This window comes from Felis catus, chromosome C1 (assembly GCF_018350175.1).
Source record: "Felis catus isolate Fca126 chromosome C1, F.catus_Fca126_mat1.0, whole genome shotgun sequence".
Lineage (NCBI taxonomy): Eukaryota > Metazoa > Chordata > Mammalia > Carnivora > Felidae > Felis > Felis catus.
The window spans coordinates 148,236,549-148,257,779 of NC_058375.1; the positions used below are offsets into that span (position 1 = coordinate 148,236,549).

At 43.5% G+C, this 21,231-nt stretch overlaps 1 protein-coding gene across 13 annotated transcripts in view; it reads left to right on the forward strand.

Annotated features, from left to right (window-relative positions):
- PKP4 (plakophilin 4) overlaps positions 1-20,977 on the forward strand; it is a 238,618-nt gene extending 217,641 nt beyond the window's left edge. For 8 of the 13 annotated variants that reach the window (XM_023259341.2, XM_023259342.2, XM_023259337.2 and 5 more), the window contains 10 exons: positions 534-651; positions 2,116-2,307; positions 2,500-2,673; positions 5,687-5,837; positions 9,196-9,391; positions 13,416-13,500; positions 13,625-13,742; positions 16,315-16,443; positions 18,142-18,215; positions 19,969-20,977. In XM_023259341.2, coding sequence (XP_023115109.2) covers positions 534-651; positions 2,116-2,307; positions 2,500-2,673; positions 5,687-5,837; positions 9,196-9,391; positions 13,416-13,500; positions 13,625-13,742; positions 16,315-16,443; positions 18,142-18,215; positions 19,969-20,217 — 1,486 coding nt within the window. In that variant the 3' untranslated portion in view covers positions 20,218-20,977. Of the gene's footprint in view, positions 1-533; positions 652-2,115; positions 2,308-2,499; positions 2,674-5,686; positions 5,838-9,195; positions 9,392-13,415; positions 13,501-13,624; positions 13,743-16,314; positions 16,444-18,141; positions 18,216-19,422; positions 19,495-19,968 lie in introns of all 13 variants that reach the window. The other 5 variants (XM_023259343.2, XM_045033840.1, XM_023259344.2 and 2 more) reach the window with 4 other exon arrangements.
- Positions 20,978-21,231: the final 254 nt, after the last annotated feature.

Here is a 21,231-nt window from a genome sequence, read left to right on the forward strand (position 1 = left end):
TATTTATACAACAAGTGACCTTTCTTCTGTTCGTTCAGTGAGGAAGCATTTATGACCACCTACTACATGCAAAACATTATAATAGGTACAGGAGCCTGCCATATCTGGTGGCCCAACAAGGGAAGCAAAGCCTGTCTACAAATAACAACCATAGCTAACTGACATACCAGGCACTTTAATAATTGCTTTATATGGAGCATCTCTTCCTCACACGACCCTATGAGGTGATCAATATTCTCCCCTTTTTACATGTGAGGAAACTGAGGAGGATAGCCCCCAAAACAACTTTTTAGGAGGTTAGAAAGTAGGGTGTCACCTGAGGGATACAGAATTCAGATGCCCCTGCTCCTTTCTATTTGGGTTGACAACAGGGAGCTAGTTATTGTGAGTTCTCGAGATGTTAAAATGCCTCCTCACACGGCATCTGCACGGTTGCTGCCTGTCGTCGGTTCTCTCTGATGTTAAGATAAGGCTCCGTGGCTAAGGAGTAAGCTGTTCATCTCAGCAGCTCCCACGTGTCTCTGCCCCTTCAGGAACCTCAGCTCTGCAGGGGAGGAAGCGAGGAAGCAAATGCGCTCCTGTGAGGAGCTGGTGGACTCGCTCCTGTATGTGATCCACACATGTGTGAACACATCCGATTACGACAGCAAGGTCAGTGCCGGCCTGCCATGCGAGGGGTACGGTGGCAGATGACGACAGCGGCCTGAAGCTGCTCCTTGCATGCCATTGATTCTTTCTGGGATTCTTGAGCCTTTCCTCCTCATTAGTCTACACTCCAGATTAAGGGGATTAATTTAAAAATTACAAATTAACAGGGACATGACAACTTAAGAAAATAGCCTTAGAACCACGAAAACTGAGTGACTCCGTGTGGCCAAGGACTTAGTGTGGTGTGGCAGGGTCCTAACTTTCTTTGTGGTTCTTCTGGGCTAACTGTCACGGTGACTGCCCGTGCTGCTGTTGCCTCCAGTCCTGTGTCCCCTGTGCCTAGAATCAGACCCATCTGTATTTGAGTATTACTGAATAAATGTTCCTGGTCGAGGCACTATAACCCACCAACCTCTCTGCCCTTCTTGCCCCAGTGCAGGCCACAGCCCCCACCCCACACTCACATGGATACCCTTCTCTACATCCCCAGTCTGGCCCTTTCAACCCTCCTTCTGTTGCCTTGCTGGTTAGTCTGTTCCCAGTAGGAGCCCCTTCTGCTCCCCTCCAGTTTTCCCCATCCTTGCCCCAGGAACAGTAGCTGAGGAAGGTGGGGGCAAGAAACAGAAAGGAGGGACTAAAAGTGTCAGGAGTTCCAAGTGGGCGAGCTATGGGCTAGATAAGGAGAGGCCATAAATAGGCCTGTGTCATAGACGTGGGTCTGAGAGAAGAGAATGATGAGTGGTAGGCTCAGGGAGAAGATGGGGGAAAAACTCAAAGTGATGGCCAGGTTTTTATTTGAACCTCGTTGATCCAAAAGATGTGCAGATGAAATGGAGAGGAGTAAGCAAGTTGGAAGGAGACCATCCTGGGAAAGAGCTGAGCTTGGCATTAGGCGCTCTGAATGAAGTGACAGTTGGCCTCCCAACAAGAGGTGTGATACAGATTTTAAGAAGCAAAAGACCATGTACAGAAGGCAGATGTCAACAGAGAAAGAGCTGATGGAACTTTCCTCAGAGGGAGGGCAGAGGGAGATGGATGCAAGGGCCGAAGATGGGACTTGGGGGGAGGGGCTTCCCCAGAGAGGGGGTTGCTCGCACCTCTTGCCATGGCAAGGATTCCTAGTGGCGAAAAGGAGTGACGTTGTGGCAACCTGGGTACACCCCTGCCAGTGCAGCCGCGCTAAAGCAGGAACACTGGGCATTTTCTCCTCCAGAGCCCTGCACATTTTCATCAGATGCAGCATTGCGATCGGGGCCACAGATGTACCGAGGATAGCCCTGCACTGTCATTTGGGTATCCCACAGAAATTCTGGAACTGTAATTCTTTCCTTAGATTGTTTCAGGTTTCCTTAAGTAAAAAAGGAGCTCATATTCTACATTTATTTATGACCACTGCAGCTCAGTACAGAAGCATTTTCGCAGTAATGTGCTACGATGGTTTTAATTATACGCCGTGTTGGTTTTCAGACTGTGGAAAACTGCGTGTGCACCCTGAGGAACCTGTCCTATCGGCTGGAACTGGAGGTCCCACAGGCCCGGCTACTGGGGCTGAGTGAGCTGGATGACTTACTAGGAAAAGAGTCTCCCAGCAAGGACTCGGAGCCAAGCTGCTGGGGGAAGAAAAAGAAAAAGAAAAAGAGAACGCCACAGGAGGATCAAGTTAGCATTTTATTTGACATGAAACTCTAAGGTTTCATTTTTCTAGGAGTAAGAAATCACATATTTGGCAAGAAAAAAAAATTTCTCATACAGTTTTTCTACCTAACTATAGCTGAATCCAGCAAAGAGGAATATTTTCAGGAATGTTGTGTTCATTTTGTTTCCATTTCACGTGTGCTCTTTGTCTTTCAGTGGGATGGAGTTGGTCCTATCCCAGGACTGTCTAAGTCCCCCAAAGGGGTTGAGATGCTATGGCATCCATCAGTGGTAAAACCATATTTGACTCTTCTGGCAGAAAGTTCCAACCCAGCCACCTTGGAAGGCTCTGCCGGATCTCTCCAGAACCTCTCTGCTGGAAATTGGAAGGTATGATGTCTTCCAGTTATCTACAATTCTTTCCATCTGTGCAGCCAGATCAATAATGATGGTGAAAAGGACACAGTTGTTTGGAGTTTGGGAAAGGGTGGGAGCACAAAAAGGAGGGAGATAGCAAGTGGTTCTGGAGATCCAAAGATGAATGTGACACGGCCCTCCCTGTACAAGCTGAAGACTAGCAAGAAAAATGTACAGATAGAGTCAGTACAGCATAGCCTTCACAGGATATGTGTACTGTGGCGTCTTGGAAAAGGACATCTAACCCAGCCTGGCAGGTGAGAAAAAGGCAAAGAGGGAACCCAGGAGATGGGGAAGGTTTCCTAGAGGGATGGTGCTACCCAGATGGAATCTTAATGAGCAGAATTAAGCCAACAGAGTGTGAGGTTGGGTATATAGAGGGAGTGATCTAGAGAAAGGGACAAGAGAGGAAAGGACAGTGTGGCAGAGACTGCAGGATGGTTGCTGGGGCATCAAGGGCAGGGCAAGTGTGGCCTGGGTTAGACCCAGCCATCGCAGACAGGTCTGACGGCCAAGCTTCAGAAGCTGGGACGTGACCTGCAGACCACAAGGGCCACTAAAGGGGTTTAAGCAGACAGGTGACACAGATGTGGATACTACTGGGTCCCTTCTGCCACGGTGCAGAAGATGAATTCAAAGAAGAGGAAAATAGAGGCTAGGATTCCGTGCTAGACATGTCAGGGGCCTGAATTACGGCTGAGGTGGGAGGGAGAGGGGCCACCGTTCCTCTCTCAGATGCTTACAGACATATGGATGATGCACATTACCACATCCCTTTGAAGGTGTGTGACTTCTTTATGAAAACTGAGAGTGGTTTCCTACTGTTACTGTAAGCAGGGTCTCAAAACTTCTTAAACAACCTCTAGCAATTTCCCAGACAGTCCTTGTCTGAAATATTTTTAACCTCTAAAAATTTCCTGACATGTATATTTTAGTAAAGTTATTCTAATGCTTGTTTTTGGCTACTTCTGCCACCACCACCTCCCCAAATGAGAAGCTTTTGACCACTGTATTATCCATGAGAGTGAAAAGCACTGCTCAGGCTAGGTATGGTTTCTTACGTGCAGTCAGCTGCTATAATGAATGTACACAGATATTTACGGCCTAGTGCTAAGCCAATGGGTTATTTTGTTGTTGTTCTTAAGTAGCTTAGCATCTAAGTGCTGGCTCTGGACCCAGACCCCTTTGTTTTGAATCCTGATCCTTCCACTTATTAGCTAGGGGCCTTGGATCTTCTCTCCTCAGTTTCTTCATCTGTAAAATGGAGATAAGACCTACCTCATGAGGTGGCTATGAGCATTAAGAGAGATAATAAATGTGAAGGACCTAGGACTGTGTGTGGCACATAAGTATTGATAAATATTTATGTTGGTGACCCAGTGTTCACATCCAGCTTATTTTATGACAATAAATAAGATAATAATTGACATAGACGTGATTTGAGTTGTGTTGAATGGTCATTTAGTGAATGTAAGTTAGATGGCAAGCTCACTTAAAATATAAATACTGGGGTACCTGGGTGGCTCAGTCAGTTAAGCATCCGACTTCTGCTCAAGGTTCATGGTTCGAGCCCCACATCGGGCCCTGTGCTGACAGCTCAGAGCTTGGAGCCTGCTTTGTCCGCATCTCTCTGCCCTCCCTTGCTTGTGCTCTTTCTTTCTCTCAAAAAATAAAAATAAATATTTAAAAAAAAATTTAAGAAAATCCTAACCACAGATGCTATCAAGTCAGAGGCTAAATTGGGAGTGGTGGTGCCCCAGAAGGGAAGCACTCTGCGCTGGGCTGAGCCAAGTGGTCTCCACATGAGCCAGGTGTTGGCTCTGTTCTTGCAGGTTTCAGAGAGAAGTTGAGAATGCTGCCTTGAGTGCTTTATAGCAAATCAAGTATTCCATTTCCCTTCCCCCTCCCCCATAGATTTCATCTGATTTAGAAAAATAGGAGTATCGTTTCATATAAAGAATGTTAATAGGGTCTTTGGAATGAGTCTTTTCCTCTTACTTGTATTATTTAAGTAATCTGTTGGCATTCAAGAAACTGAGTGGTCAATCATGTATTTTAATGTTCAAAATAATACAAAGGGCTGGCAGATCTTTATCCTTATGTCTTGACCACAGCAGGAAAGTATTAGATGTTTCATGAGCAACATTTTTCAACTTTCCTAAATTTTGAAAAACAATTTGCATTGGTAAAAAATGTCAATAAAAGCTCAAAACAAGATTAAAGACCCAATTTTCAAATGCTACTTTTTTTTTTTTTTTGGTTATTTCCCTGATGACTTAGCTAGCATTCATTTCCAATTCAAATGGTACACATGCTGAACAAACTTGCCTCATAGTCACAAAAGAATCTCTTGACTATGAATTAAAAAAAGCAGCTAACTAATCTTGAATAAGAAAGCATCCTGCACACAAATATACTTACTTTTTCACCAGTGTGTGTGAATTATGATGCTCAGTGTTTCTGGAGAATTCCTTTTCTTCTGAGGCAAGGGCTTTTTTTCAGTCAATCTCTTTGAAAGGTTACTGAACTCTAAATATTGTTGCAGAGAATATAGGAAAAGAATGACTTGATGGAGACAGGTTCTCCTGCAATGTGCAGTGATCAGTTACTGTCTCTGCCATCCTATTTATAGCCTCTGGACCTGGCATGGAGCCAATTGCCAAGAAGACCCAAGATCCGTCCTTAATCATATTTATGTATCTGAGGTAGAAAGCAATCACTGCCTTCTCTTTTCTGCACAAAAATATCTGGCAGATGGTGGCTTGAGATTTTTAGGCTTTAGAATTTCTTTTTTAAATCAGTCATCCTAGCCTATCTTTATCCCCATCTATGGTTTTTTCTTTACTGACACCACAGATTTATTCTCCAATTGGAAAGAAAACATTTAATCTATTAGTTTATCTTTTGGAAACCTCTTTTTTAGGTGATAGTAACATCTGGGTTGAACTCTATTTTATATTACTTGTTGGCCTATTTTACTCACTAGTTTGCAGCGTATATCCGGGCAGCCGTCCGCAAAGAAAAAGGGCTCCCCATCCTTGTAGAACTTCTGAGAATGGATAATGACAGAGTTGTTTCTTCTGTGGCAACTGCCTTGAGGAATATGGCACTAGATGTTCGCAACAAGGAGCTCATAGGTATGTTCTGGTGACAAGGTAAGCTTCAAAAACAGAGTAACATTTATAAGACTCTTCTTTTGATTTATATAAAAAGATGACATTTTATATCATCAGCAACTGAATTCTGCTTTCTGGCTTCTTGGCATATTTGGGTACCCTTTGTGGTGTCTATCTTTTGTGACCATCCCTTTTCAGCAAGAGCCAAGCTCATTAATTAAACATTGATCAGGGAAGGTACATTTTCAAGAACGGTTCATTTCGTGAGCCACAAAATAAGTTAATTCTCCGTTTCTGATATTTGAGACTGGTATCTGCTAATTTACCAACTACCATGTTCTAAGTAAAAAAAGAAATGACATAAATGGTTTATAGCTTCTCCCTCTCAGATCTGTGTTAAGTGCTCACCCTGAGGCAGAACCACTGTCCCACGGCCATTTACACCCAAGGGTGGCATCAGGACTAGGGTAAGGCAAGTCAGGCACACTGGGTACAAAATGGCAGGAAGCATCCACCCTCAGGGCTGTAGGGTTGGCACTTGCATGAACCTGACACTGAGCACCTCTTCAAGTTTGACACACTCACCAACTTAGCTTGCTTGTCTCCAAGGGCATTGCCACACTCAAGCCGACTGTGGGGTAAAGGAGAGATCAGAGACTCTCCAGTTGACCTCAGTTACCCCCTGGATCTGCTGCTCACTGGCTGTGTAACCTGGGGTGTGCTGTGGTGAGCCCACCCTGCCCCAATTCTTTCATCTAAATTTGAAAACTTCCTTGACCCCGTGTCTGAAAGGGAGCCGACCACCCTGCTGTCCTCGCTGCGGGTTTGCTGTACAAATCAAATGAGAGAATGAAGCAGCCCTTTATAAACCAGCAAGCTCCACACCAGCCCCACAGCTGACGACAGGCCAGGAGAGAGGGAGGGGAGATTTGGTAGGATCTCATGTGGATTAGTGAATAGGTACTGAACTCATTAAAATATGCCTGCCCTGAGATGGGGGGTGTGGGTGGGGGGACACAAAGATGGAGGGAGGGAGACAAAGAACAAGGGCAATAATATTTACCTTAAAGAGTTGCCTTGAGGATTCACTGTGGCAGCTTACAGGAAAGCCCCTACACCGTGCCTGGCAATATTGCTATTTTAAATTACCACCCAGGTTAACCTCTCAACACACCATTCCTTTGAGCCAAACTGTCCCCTGATGAGTGAAAAGGAGCTTCCTCCACACCCTGTTCATACAGTCCAGCTGGTGCCTGATGCAAGTATGCATTATAATTCTTAGTTCCCATACTTCTTGAGAGAAATCCTTCAGGTCCCTAAAGAGATTTTTTTTTAATTATTTTTACATCCATACTGTTTGAATTTCTTAGAAGAAGCTCATACAGTTTGGGAGTTTCTAATGCTAAAAATTAAAGGTCTGACAACATAGGATTGTGGCCTGTCACTCTACAGCTGGGGAGGGGACACAGGAGTGCCGAGGTGCAGGACCACTGAGGGCCAAGACCTCTGGGAAGGGGGACCGTGTTTGCCAAGCCCTGCCCTTCTTTCAGAGCATCTCTGTGTTTTCTGTGAATGTCTTGACTCCCTTTTAAACTTTCAAGAGCATTTTCTCTCTCTACCTGTGAGCCTTTTTTTTTTTTTACCTAACTGGAGCATTCTTGAATGGTTTCATGAATCACTTTCTTATTTCTTTCTCTATAAAGATCCCTCCTTTCCTGAGGTCTGAGCCCCTCCCAGATTCAATATTCGACTCTAATTTATTCAGTACTTCTGTTTCTGAGAACCATCCCCTTCTTCCTTCACTCTGTGCTCACGTCCATCACCAGCACTAGCAATGGACTTTCTCTGTAGAGCCATTTTTCACAAGGAAACCAAGTTTTGTCACTCTATGAAAGTTACTGCATACTCCACTGAATCGGACCAGCCCAGCTGTCTCGAGCTGCAGGCTCCAAGGGGACCACCAGGCTCACTCACAGGCGGAGTGAGCTGCCTTATCCCAGTCTCCGGGGGCAATTTAAAGTTGTGCCTTAGCAAAATGACGGATTACATGTCATGGACGTTTTGGTTTTTCGTGAATATTCAAAATCACCAGCGCTAACTTCCATCTGTTCTAAAAACCACATTTATCTTCTGGCTTACAATGTCAATACTGTTTTCCCCCTATTCACAACAATGTTCACCGTGAGTAAGCCAGAGCCTTCCCTTTGAAATACAGTAAATTATGCAGCGTGTAGTCAGGGCCTAACTTCTACTGCTTACCATTGTATATAAATAGGTCTTTAATAAAAAACCCATTTTGTATCCACTCAATTATTAGCATAGAAAAAAAAACTAAGAAAATATTTACTTGAGCTTTAGTTCATTTCTTTTGTTTGTCATGCAGTTATTCTAGTTTGTCAGTTGGTAATTGAAATTGAAAAAGAGATACTCTCTTTTGAGAGAGAAGTAAGGGAAACACAGTATCTGTAAAGAAATGCTTCAATAGCTGGAGACTTCCCCAGCATTGTCCCATCAAGAACTCTGTTATATTGGGGCACCTAGATGGCTCAGTCAATTAAGCATCTGACTCTCAATTTCGGCTCAGGTCATTATCTCATAGATTTTGAGATCGAACCTCCAATTGGGCTCCACCCTAACAGCTCAGAGCCTACTTGGGATTGTCTCTCCTCTCTCTCTGTCCCTTCCCCTGCTCTCACATGCGTGCACGTGCTCTCTCTCAAAATAAACAAATCTCTATTATATTCCATCACTCCTATAAAATAATCAGCCATCATTTTAACGCCAAAGATTACTTGTGTCCTTTAAAAGAAACTAACCTGTTATCACTGTTGAAGTCAGACCAACTGATATTTACCTTTCACTTGATAAAAATGTGTAATTGTACCCAGCTCACATGTTAAGACCCTGCAAGATTTAATGAAAAGTATTGTTTGGCAGCCTTACTTAGTCCAATTTTAAAACTTATTCAAAGATCAGTTTTTAAAAGCATTAAGAGGAAGTTAAGGTATTTTTGATGAATAGGAATTCAATTGAAAGTAAAATTTATTTTTATAATTTATTTTTCACTGTTAATGAAGATAGTTGAACTAAAGCAACTTGATTGGCATACCAAACTATATGCTGATTTACATTTTCTTTTAGTGGCTCACTGTAATGTTTTATAAACCCAATTATTTCTCCAAGTGGTTTTGCCGTAAAGATTAACTTCCCCCCTACGTTTATAATATTTGTCACTTCCTATTTTGCCAGTTTTTTTTCCTGTTATTGTCTTTTGAGGTTCTATTTTCAAGAGACAACACACTGTCAGGATCTTTCAACAGCAACAATAACAAAAACCTGCACCTTCTGAAAGCAGAATGAACTCCTTTGCATTTGGCAGGTAAATATGCCATGCGAGACCTGGTCAACCGGCTTCCCGGCGGCACCGGCCCCAGTGTGCTGTCTGATGAGACCATGGCGGCCATCTGCTGTGCTCTGCACGAGGTCACCAGCAAAAACATGGAGAATGCCAAAGCCCTGGCCGACTCAGGGGGGATAGAGAAGCTGGTGAACATAACCAAGGGCAGAGGAGACAGGCAAGTCTGGCGCAGGGAGATGGGATTGTCCTGTGATAAGGGCTTTTGTGGAGGATATTTCCTATTGGAAATGATTTATTTCTGCATATCATACACACTATTAATAAGCTAAACAGTCTCCACCAATTAAAACCTGTTTTGTTGGGAGAGGCATTTGCAGTCCTGTGGCCCCTTTTTTTCTGGTTTTTACTTTGTTGTAACACCCCTACATCCATTTTTGTCTCTAAAGCCCAGGAAGGTTGTGCTGACCCCAGGAAGAATCAGAAATGCTGTGATGAGGAAAATCTGGGGGCACCGTTTCCCTTTCACCTTTGACTCTGCTCCAGCCTCTGGGGCCTATTCTGCAAAAACATCTTATTGAATCCTCAGTTCTGGGACTGATGCCTCTGCCAGTTGCCTAAAAAGTATTAAAATCATTGTTCTGCAGCAGGGCCTGTTGTGTGGCCTCAGGATGTGCCCTGGGCTTGGATCATACATTCCCCTTTACTTCTGGGTGACACCTAATTGATGAAGCAGCAGAAGTAGGAATTAGAGAATTGGTGGCAAAAATAGAAGATTTTTTTTTTGTCACAGAGTTATAGCAGTGGACTATCAATTTGCCTTAGCATCAGATCAAAGAATCCTTCAAGGAAGTGGGAAGTAGGACTGCTTGGAGCCTTTGCAACACACAGGACAGCAGCCACCTGATCCGTAAAATGGCACCTCTCTCCCCACTTGCCACCCTGTCCCCTGCTCTGTTCTCCTTCACAGCACTGATTAACCCCTGATATGTTAACGTAGGGCTTTCTCTGCCGTCTGACTCCCCCGGTAGCAGGAACTTTGTCTTTTCTTCTACCCTCTACATGGAGAACAACCTGACCCAGTTGTTGCTCAGTAAATATTTATTGCTTGACTAAGTGACAGTGCTACAACTCACCTTATTTCTTGTCTAATCTTTTAGTTTATACTTTTGAAGGAATTTCTAAAATATAAGAGTAATGTCGCAAAGCATATTCTCATCCCCTAGAAGTCACACCTGTCAACATTAACCATATTAACCAATTTCCTTTCAGTCCTTTTTTCTTACATATCTTTTTTATCTCGTTAGTAATAAATGCACACACACCTTTTTATTTCAAAAGAAATGAAATGTTACAGATAAAGCTAAGGGAACCAATAATCACTTTTTGTGCTCTTAAAATTTCATTAAAGGGCCTTCATTTGTGAAAGGCATAAGAAGCTGGAGAAATGCTGAACCAGTGCCAAAACCTTTGTATATTAAAAAAGAAAAATTCTCATCCAGTGTAATCTTTTTTTTCAAAACAAGAGACTCAGAAAGTTCTCGATCAACTCAAGTTGTCCTCTAAACACACATTTATTTTCCCTTAGGAGTCATTCACCAAGTTTACTGTTCACCTGCTATGTGCTACAGCAGTGAGCACATCTCCCAACAGCCCCTACCCCTGGGTACCTTACATGCAAGGGCAAGGTAGATGAGGTACCCGTGAGTAGGAAACACAGCCTGTCAGATGCAGATGGGGCAAACAATAAAAACAGGAAAGGTGATAATGGAGGAAGTGGAAGGGCTCTGAGACAGAAGAGTGCCTCACGCATGTGATGGGCAGCAGGAAGCCAATGGGAACAGAGCAAGTCAGGAGTGGTGCGGGAAGGTGTGGCGAACCAGTGCCAAAACCTTTGTATATTAAAAAAAAAGAAAGTTCTGTAACCAGAAATACAGGACCCTGTGAGTCAGTGTAAGGACTTTGATTTACTCTGAGGAAAAATCAAAAGCCACTGGAGATCATTCAGCAGAGGAGGGACACAATCTGGCTTCCCTTAAAGGGGTCATCGTGGCTCAATGAACCTTCCCCTCTACCAAGTACAGATTAATGGTGGCAGCAGTTGTGGGGAAGTGGTTGATGCTGACATGGTTGAAAGAGTGAACAAAATTTGCTGAGGGATTAGATGAGCAGCAGGAGAGGAGGAAAATGTCAAGGATGACCCCAAGGTCTTTGGCAAAAAAGACCACAGGATGAAATTGCACTTACTAACATGGGGAAGCCTACGGGAACAGGGTTTTAGGGAAGACCAGGTGTTTGTTCTGGACATGTTACATTCAAGACCTTTATTAGACATCCATGTGAAGTGTCTGGTCAACCGTAGAATATACCTGAGTTGAGTTCAGGATAGAGGTCCAAACTAGAAATAAAACTTGGAAGTCATTTGTGTATAAATGGCGTATTTAGAAAAGTGAAATGGGCTGAGATGAATAAAGAAAGAACTGTAAATGGAAAGAAAAGAGGCTTAAGGGCTGATATAATTTTCCCCAAGGAAATGGGGAGCCAGCAAAAGAGCTGAAGAGTAGCCAGAGCATTCAGAAGAAAATCAGGAACGTGTGGTATCTTGGAAGCCAAGGAAGTGCTTCAAAGGTGAGCACGTGTCAAATGCTCTGCTTAACCAGATAGGACAAAGACAGTTGACACTTGTCCAGTTGAACGCTACTGATGTCACACGTTTAAGAGAAGATGAGAAATTAGAGGATAAGAATTAGAATTTTGAGGATACATCACTCTTCCAAGGAGGTGTGCTGCAAAGGTGAGCACAGAAGCTTCCTTGATTTTCTCAAGAGTTAGGTTTCTGCTGATAGAATGCATCTGCAGATATCTAGCCTAGCAGTTTGTATCAAGGTATATAGCCGGCACACTCCTGCTTGCTCGAGTGTTGCAGAGCAGTCCTTGGAGCCGGCGTGGGGTCTGTCTTTCCTGCCCCCTCCCGGCTGCCTAGCACCTACAGGCGGGGAGATAAACACCAGCAGCAGTGTCAGGACCTGGCTGAGAATGGTATGGTTGTGAGGTGCGAAGGCCCTGTGAGGCCATCCCAGGTATCAGAAATTTCAACTCTGTTCATTTTTTGTTTTGAGATATCTCCTGCTCTGTGGTCCATTTTGAAAATGTATAATTTAGAACAGCTTTGAGTGGGTTTTTTTGACCTGGTTCTGCCCTTGACTCAAGAGGAACACTGAGGAGGGGTAGTCTTGAGTGGGAGGTGGGGGCGGAGTTAGATGCAGAAATGCCCCACCTCCAAGAACAGGGACAGTGCTATCCCTGAACATGACTATACTCCCTCCTCCCTGAAGCCCTCAGAATCATTACAACCCATATCCTGTTGTCTGGGACAGAGAAAGTGCTTCCAGCCTGCCCACCTCACTACTTCTCCCCTTCCTAAGGGTTTCATTAGGAAGATAAGAGGAAATCAGATTTTAGATACTGTGGTACACATCTGAAGTCGAATTTTCGATGTTGAGATGAACTGTGAAGAGGTATCCCATTATCCTTACCGCTGACTCCCCAAGCGCTGATCCGCCCCTGACGTGGTGATCTGCAGGCCTGTGCTCAGGAAGGAGGCTGCACTTCCCTCTTCACTTATCACCGAAGCCACTGATTTAGAGGAGCAGCCCTCGAGGTGAAAAGCAGTGACTCATGGTGAGCAGTGCTTGAACAGAGCGCCAACATTCAGCAAACGTCTTCAGAGAGAACTTACAACTGACCGTATTTTCCAAATTGAACATTACAGCACATATGAACGTTTACCCAGAGGCATAAATAGGAAGGCAATGCTGGTGTTTATAGGAAGACCTAGTCATGGGGGAAACATTTAAAGTGGGAAGGTCCTCCAGTACTAGGATGCGAGGTCATGGTCGAGTTAATCCCAAAGCCCCAGGAAAGTCAGCCCCATGGGAGATATGGAGGGGAGCTAGGGGCTGACGCCTGAAAGAGGCCTCCAGCTTAGAGGGTCATGGCTCATGCCAATCACAGCCTCTCACCACAGACTTGACTGCCTGAGAGTCTCACTTTGGTCCTAGCCACCTGGGCCCACCCTGAACCTGCCCAACTCCCAGGTACACCTGATTCCTCGGTCATGTTTTCCAGCAGTGGCCCTTGTGCCCTCTGGGCCTCTTGATCACTGGTTTGCAGCTTAAATCTCTGCAAATGGAACCTGAGGATGTGCCTCCCACATTCATTAACATTACCTGGCTCTCTCCTAGATCATCTCTGAAGGTGGTGAAGGCAGCAGCCCAGGTCTTGAATACATTGTGGCAATATCGGGACCTCCGGAGCATTTATAAAAAGGTAACTTAACAAGAATAGCTTTGGCATAATTAGCATTCATCAGAGCACACATTCATAATCATTTATTGTAATGAAATGTCATTATTCATTTTGAGAGGTTTCTTTTTCTCTTTTAACTCCACAGGATGGGTGGAATCAGAACCATTTTATTACACCTGTGTCAACGTTAGAGCGAGACCGATTCAAATCACATCCTTCCTTGTCTACCACCAACCAACAGATGTCACCCATCATTCAGTCAGGTCAGTAGGCAAACTCCACTCCTTCGCGAGAACATTTGTGTGACAGACGTTATTTTCCAGTCAGAGAAGATTGAACATAGACAATTAAGCCTGTCACCTCCAAACACTTAGGAGGTGGATTTGCTTTTCAAGCGAAGAGCCTTCTTTGGGAATTATATGCCATTGTAAACAACAGACCCATTTCCCTCCTTCCATTTTAAAAGTTTATGCAAGTTTACCCACAAAAGATGGGCCCTCCCTCCCATCTACTCCCCCATGATTCTGCTTCACTAGGTTTGTGAAGGGGTCTGGGAATCTGTGTTTGATAGGCTGGCCAGGTAATGCGGCTGCAGGAGTAGAGGAGCACACTTTGAGAACCACTGGATTATGCCTGAAAACAGCTGCCCTGCCTGCCCACTAGCTATAAGTTTGGAATCTCCTCCAAAGTGATTTTTTAGTTTTCTTGGTGAAAACTCTTAGAAACAAGGTCCTCTAGACATGATCTTTACATCTGCATTCTGGGGAAGCCACGATCTCCTGCACCTTCCTTCTTCCCAGTTAAACCTCCGTCCCCTGGCTGTATTCCAGACCCTACCCCCACCTGCCACCTGCCCCCACCCCTTATCCATGACTGATGGGAACAGGCTCTACAGGTGGGTTCGCAAGAATTGCCTTTGATTTGTAAGCTGGGAATCTTGGCAACCACACGACCTACTTATTAGTGCCTAATTTTGTAGAAAGAACGTTCTGAGACTCAGGCTGTTTTTTATATACAAGGACGGAATATTACTACCAAGCCCAGTTAGTCCTATAAATTTAATTCTTAGTTAAATGAAACAGGAAAAGTAGTATCTTTTTTTTATTTGGCTTTAAATCTCCCATTCTGACATATAAATATTATCTGTTGTATTCAACTGTGCTACTGCTGGCAGTCTTATTTGTCATGTGGACAAATGTGGCCAGAAAGACAAATATAGGACTGGTGGTTCTTACCACATAATTGGATAGCTCCACTTGTACTAAGAGTTTTTTAAAAGTGTCTGTGCCTACTGCGTCTGGTGTATATTTTTATCTTAGTTTTTAAATTATGAGTTGTTTTCTTCAAAGAGACTTAATGCTTGGTTTTTGACATCCTTGCTGAGCTTCCAGGTGTAGCCTGTGGCTGTCTTCTTGTATAAAAATGCTCAGAACTCTTTAGGGACTCTGGAATAGGGGTGTCAGGGGAAACAAGAGATTTGGCTGCTTAACCAAAGGCATATGTAGCACAGGCAAAAGGATAATTTCAGACAGATTAGGGCATAGTTACTAAACAATGAACTTATTTTGAGGGCCTCACATATATACACTGGACAGTGTTGATGAGCCCATCCACGTTCCTGAACGTAGCTTTTTGGATTCCGTTTGAGAGGAAGGATAGAATTCGCACTTGTTTCTCCAGTAATTCTAAGCGCTAATCCTCCACCTGTCAGCACCGATGTGGTCTCGACTTACTGGCACTTCTGACGCCTTTGCGCTAATGTAATTGTGGGAGTCGGGTGGGCATGATCTTTGTCCTGCTATCTTCTAGAAAGTAAGCAAGGTGAGTAGCACATAGACACAGCCCATGCATGCTCACCTCCCTTTAACACACAGCAGCCCTACGGCAGTGAAGTGACCTTTTAGGGAAAATATTTCAGTGTCCTGCCTCTGAAAGCATCAAGGTGTGCAAAAGCACTGGTGGCAAGGTTTGCAGGCTGCTGCTTTCAAGTGGATCAAGTGAATAAGTGACCACTTTTATTTATAATTAACTTTAGTGCAAGCAAGATGACTTTTTAATGAGGAAAAAAAATGCGTGAAGCTTTCCTTCTGTGCAGAAATGCTCAAAAGGAGACCTGTGGATGTATATGTTATTATTAAATATCTGGCTCAAGCTGGGATAAAAAATCGTCTGGGGTTTTGTGAGGCTGAACTTCTTAGCACTGTCAACTTCTTAAGGAGCCAGGCTTACTGAGTTTATAAAATTTCCCTGACAGCTGATCACCATAAAAAGATGTATAAATGTTATGGGCTGGGTACTCTTACTCAGACACATTCAGAGATGCAGATATTTTTGAAATAATTAAAAATCAAAATAGGCCATAAAACATCGATTTACTAAAGAACTGCACATAAAGGATAATAGACGGCTGTTTTACAAGCAACCGAACCGAGATCATAAAATAGCAAATGTACCTCTCGCATGGCTAAGAAGTTACCCTCGCTCCGTTGTAAAGGCGCTGTAAAGGCACGTCGGAGTCCTTGAGGCCCATTACCGGGAAAGCTGCATGGTTTCTGCGCTGCGCCCCTAACTGGGCAGCCCGGGCTTCAGCTCTCCGGAAACTCTGCTCTGGCCACGCCCACTGATCCTCGAAGCGGCGGGCTTGCAGGGTTTGCAGGTCGCACTGGCTGCTCTTCAACTCACAGTACCTCTGAAGGCTGATTTTTAGCATCAGCTGCGTGGCATTGCTAATTGCTGATTTGTATTTTTCCAGAGAGGATTTTGCAGAGACACTGACAGTCTGCTTTCTCTTTCTTCTCCTTGCTCTCTCCCGTCTCCTTCTGCCTCTCCCTTCAGTCGGCAGCACCTCCTCCTCACCAGCACTGTTAGGAATCAGAGACCCTCGCTCTGAATACGATAGGACCCAGCCACCTATGCAGTATTACAATAGCCAAGGGGATGCCACACATAAAGGCCTGTACCCTGGTAAGACGCCAGCTGGGTGTGTGATAGAGTATCTCGAAAAGCCACGTGTTTCCAGGCACCCTGCCAGCAGCCTGGGAAATAGCCCATGCCTGTATTGAGACGGTCCCTCCAGCAGCAAACCACGTTCTAGCGTCAGCATTTCCTGCTTGGGGGGCTGTTGCCTTTTCCGCTTCTTTTAAGGAAAACAAGCTAAGGTAGTGGCCTAGTGACCACAAATAAAAGAGCACTGTATCCAAATGGGAGGTGGTTTCTGGCTCTCCCCCAGCGCATTCCCTTTGCTCTGCTCCCCCAATCCCCATCCATGCAGTGTGTCCCATGTATCAGAACTCTGAGTTCTGTGACTCTTTGCAAGGCCACACATCCTAGACTGGTTCTTCTTTTAAATTCAAACCTGAGAATGCTGATCAATTTCATTTACATTTTCATGGAAAAGAGTTTGAATGAATAACACAATGTATAATGTGATTCTTCCCAGGGTGATTATATTTTAAGATAACAAAAATAATGTTGCACAGTATTAATATTTTTATGTCATTCAGAAAGCTGGGCATAACATTTATTTAAAGGATGCCAGCCCTAAGAGTTCCCAGGATTTCATACTGTCCCCATTCTTGACTCTCTTGCAAATTATAACTACTCTAGAGGTTTCAAATAAGGCAGTGTGACTGAGCTACCACAAAAGAGTACTCTTTTCTCAAAAAACCTATTTATTAAAAAGAAATAAATAAAATCTGGTGGCAACTTAACTGCTGGGGGAGCCGTCTCAGTTGTGCTGTTGTCTTTGAAATTGTGATTTCACAGGACTGTTTACTAATCGACTGTTGTTACTATGGCAATTAATAGCTCAGAAAATTGCAGATGCTACATTTCAAACACCAAGCTCTTTGCAAAGGAAATGCACAAACTGAAGTGCGTTGTTCCTTCAGCTTTGCAGCAGCCTGCTTTATTTTTAAGATCGCCTCCTTAGCATGCATGCCCTTCTGTATCTTCTTTGCTTGCTTCAATAAACTAATTTGCCTCAAGTATGTTTCATTTTCCTCATTAAAAAAAAAAAATCTTTGTGAGCCCTAACAATAATAGAAGGGTAGCCGGTGACGTCATTGGGAGTCTGCTGTGGACTCTTGAAGACCATCATCGGATTATCAGATCCTTTTTGTTTGAAAATGTAGTTAAATATGGCAGACACAAGACTGTGCCTCCGTGTGGCCACACTGCTTAGAACATGCCTGTGCCTGCTCTTTCCAGGACCTGGGACTTGGAATCAAAGTTGTTCTGAAGGCATGGAGCTTGTTCTAATATGTTTCCCTTCCCCCATCTGACCCAGGGCTCTAGCTCAAAGCCCTGGAAAAGTGATGTCCCTCGGCTGAGGGAGCAAGGCTGCTGTTCAGAGCCAGCCAGGGAACTCTTCACAGGTATGCATAGCTCCCCACAGTGACCAGAAGTTGAGAAGGAAACCTTCTGGTATTCTGGTATTGCTTTTTGGTGACACACACACACACGACTTGTCTTTGTCGTATTCATTAGCCCCTAACAACCCTGGGGTGAGCAGCAGCCAGGCTAGATCCAGGGAACTCAGACTGCTGACTGTCCCGATCTACGCTGGCACTGGGAAAGGCAGGCCCTGTCAGGGAGCCCACACAGCCTAATGGACCACAGTAATGAGCACTAGTTTTAATTTCATAAAATATTTTCTTACAGGCTCCAGCAAACCTTCACCAATTTACATCAGTTCCTATTCCTCACCAGCAAGAGAACAAAATAGACGGCTACAGGTGAATTTGCAATGTCATTTTTACAGAAGGTCGATTAGCAGGGATCAACATAGGAAGGGGTCCGGGTCGGTTGACTTACCAGAGCTGGGCCAAGACAGCAGGGGCCAAGGAGCTTTCCCGGGGCATCTCTGATGCGCTTCAGAATCTCCTCTGTGGTTTAAGCAAATCACTTCCACAGTAGCCCCAGGTGCTTGAATATCCAAATCGGTGCTGCCGAGACCACCATGCCACTGATGGGAACCAGCTGAGAAGTCTAACTCCTATTCTTTGCCCAGTAATTTCCTTTTCCCACTCCTTTTTTCTGTTAACCTCTAAAATCTCTTCCATCCTCTGTGGGGAAAGGTTGGTAAGCATACTTCATTCTCTCATCTCATTGTTCTCTTTTCTGTACACCTCAGTCCTCATCTCCGTGACTCCCTCCATATCCAAGCCATGGTTTGAAAACGCTTGAGTCCATGGCCAGGTCTCCATTAGTCTCAGAAGTCAAAGTGGACTCGGCCCTACTGGGGTGGACCCCACTCTCCACCAGAGTGGGTACTAGTGATTATAACATCCAATCTCTGCTTTCATGGGGACCTAAAATTTATTTCAGTCCTTCCTGATGCCATGCCCACGTGGGTCATCTGATCTCCTACCTTCCAAAAATACATGAACAACTGGGGTTTTCCAAACAAGCCTGTATCCTCAACTTCAGATAAGGATGCTCTAAAACCTCCCTCCATTTCATCTTTTCTCTAGATGGACAAAAAAAGAATTTCCCAAATTATTTATAATTTATGCCATAGTTTTTAAGTCAAGAGAGGGGAAAAAAAAACTAAAAATCATAACTCTAACTTAAAAAGAGAACTTAGCTTTGAAATGCTTATAATGTTAGAATGTGTTTAGTTCCAGAACATGATGTTTTGATACCTACGTGGTAAATTTGTTACATCTTACTAAGTGAGGGGATTTGGACATGATCAAGAGGGAAATCAGACATAACAACCAGGACAGTTTTTCTCTAAACATATTTGAAGAAGTTAATGTGAGATCAGAGATGAGCTAAGACAACACAAAAGGACATGGGGGCAGGGTACCCTGATGTGGATGCCCACATGTGCTCACCTTGCTTCCTTACAAATCGATTAGTCCTGGCTTGGGGAAGTCTTTTCCTTTCGAACCATTTGCTCACATGTCTCTTCCAATTTTATTACTCTGCTGCCTGGAGATTGCTTACTCCTTTAATAGTACCTCACATTTGTCCTAAAACTGAGGGATGGACTCAATCTTCATCTCTGAGGTAAATGTTTTAAAAGATGGTTCTGCACATATACAACTATCTGAAGCATGAAAATCCAGCCTCCAACTAAATTCATGATGTACTAGTGGTTCCCGTGTCAAAGCAAAAATCAAGGCCATCCTTTCACTGAGCATGCCCAGGTAACAAGCCCCTCCACAGCAGAGCGCAGAACTGGTCCTCTGGTGAGGAAGGAGGTAGCCAGAGGCCACCTCAGGCTCTCTGGAGACACCAACTTCTAGAGGCCTTAGAACAGGGCTTGAGCAAACTCTGCCAGCCTACTTATAAACATAGTTTAAAATCCTTACAATCTACTAGTAAACATAATAGCATGTACCAGAAACAACTCTGAACCATATGTTCACAAATATTGAATACTGCTTTAAAAATATGAAGCAGGAAACCCACGTTAATTTCCCTTAAACATGTATTGCCAAAAATTGCTTTGATTTATTTGCTTTTTCATTTTGTCAACAGCATCAACAGCTGTATTATAGTCAAGATGACTCCAACAGAAAGAACTTTGACGCATACAGATTGTATTTGCAGTCTCCTCATAGCTATGAAGATCCTTATTTTGATGACCGAGTTCACTTTCCAGCTTCTACTGATTATTCAACACAGTATGGACTGAAATCAACTACAAATTATGTAGACTTTTATTCCACGAAACGACCTTCTTATAGAGCAGAACAGTACCCAGGGTCCCCAGACTCATGGGTGTAGCATCAAGATGCTCGGGAGAGGAACTCTTCTTTCTAACCTTGTTTGGATTGAGATGAAAAATCCGTCTTGCTGATTTGCTGATGAAATGTGAAAGTGAAATGGAAGGAATGAGTGAAGAGCATTTTTTTTTTCTTTTTTGAGGAATTATCAGGGAAGTGAGGAAACCTTTGGGAGAGAGGACTTTCTAAGCTCTATTTAGGTGTTAGATCTAATTACTTATAGATTCTGTAGTCTGGTGAAGGTGTGGGCGATGTGATGAGAGGTTTGAGAAATGGGTGCAAGGAGGTGGGGGATGTGTAGGTCAAATCAAATTAAAGATGATTTTTTTAATGTGAATAAAGTTATGTTCTGATAGTTTGTACAGAAAAAAAATAATAAAATGGATGCCCTTCATGTTTTATTGCTATTACTAAATGTCAAGATTGTATGCTATTATGTCTTGTAAATTTCTTTTGTTGGTGTAAATATGGAAATGCCACATTGGTTAAGTGCCATCATTTGTAATGCAGTGTGTCATTTGAAAAGAGATTTGAAGAAACTGACAGCTTAAAAGACAAATGGGAAACCCGAGGAATTGTTAGCAATTAAAAACAAACTATAACATCCTTTGTTTTCAAAATGAATAGTGTACCTTTGAAGCACAAAGTCCAGTCTGGTATAGAAGCGCCATGCCCATTCCCTGCCTCTTTCATAGGACACTTCACTGCCATTTTCTATGCACATGAAAGAAAAATAAATGTGGAAATTTCATCCTTGGAAATTTGTTCCCCGTTCTTTTTTTATTTTGTGTGTAATATGGAAAAGCACATGTATAAATGTGAATCTAAATGCATGTTGGAAACAGCTTAAATATATCCAAGTATTATGGACTTTTCCTAGTTTTATACACTTTGTAAGATGGACAATACCAAAGAATGAAGCTGTGAAATTTCCTCCTCCTTAACCACCTTAGTATTTTTATTTGGGGGGGATCTATTTTGAATCTATTGTACATTGCCATTTTATCTTTTTTTT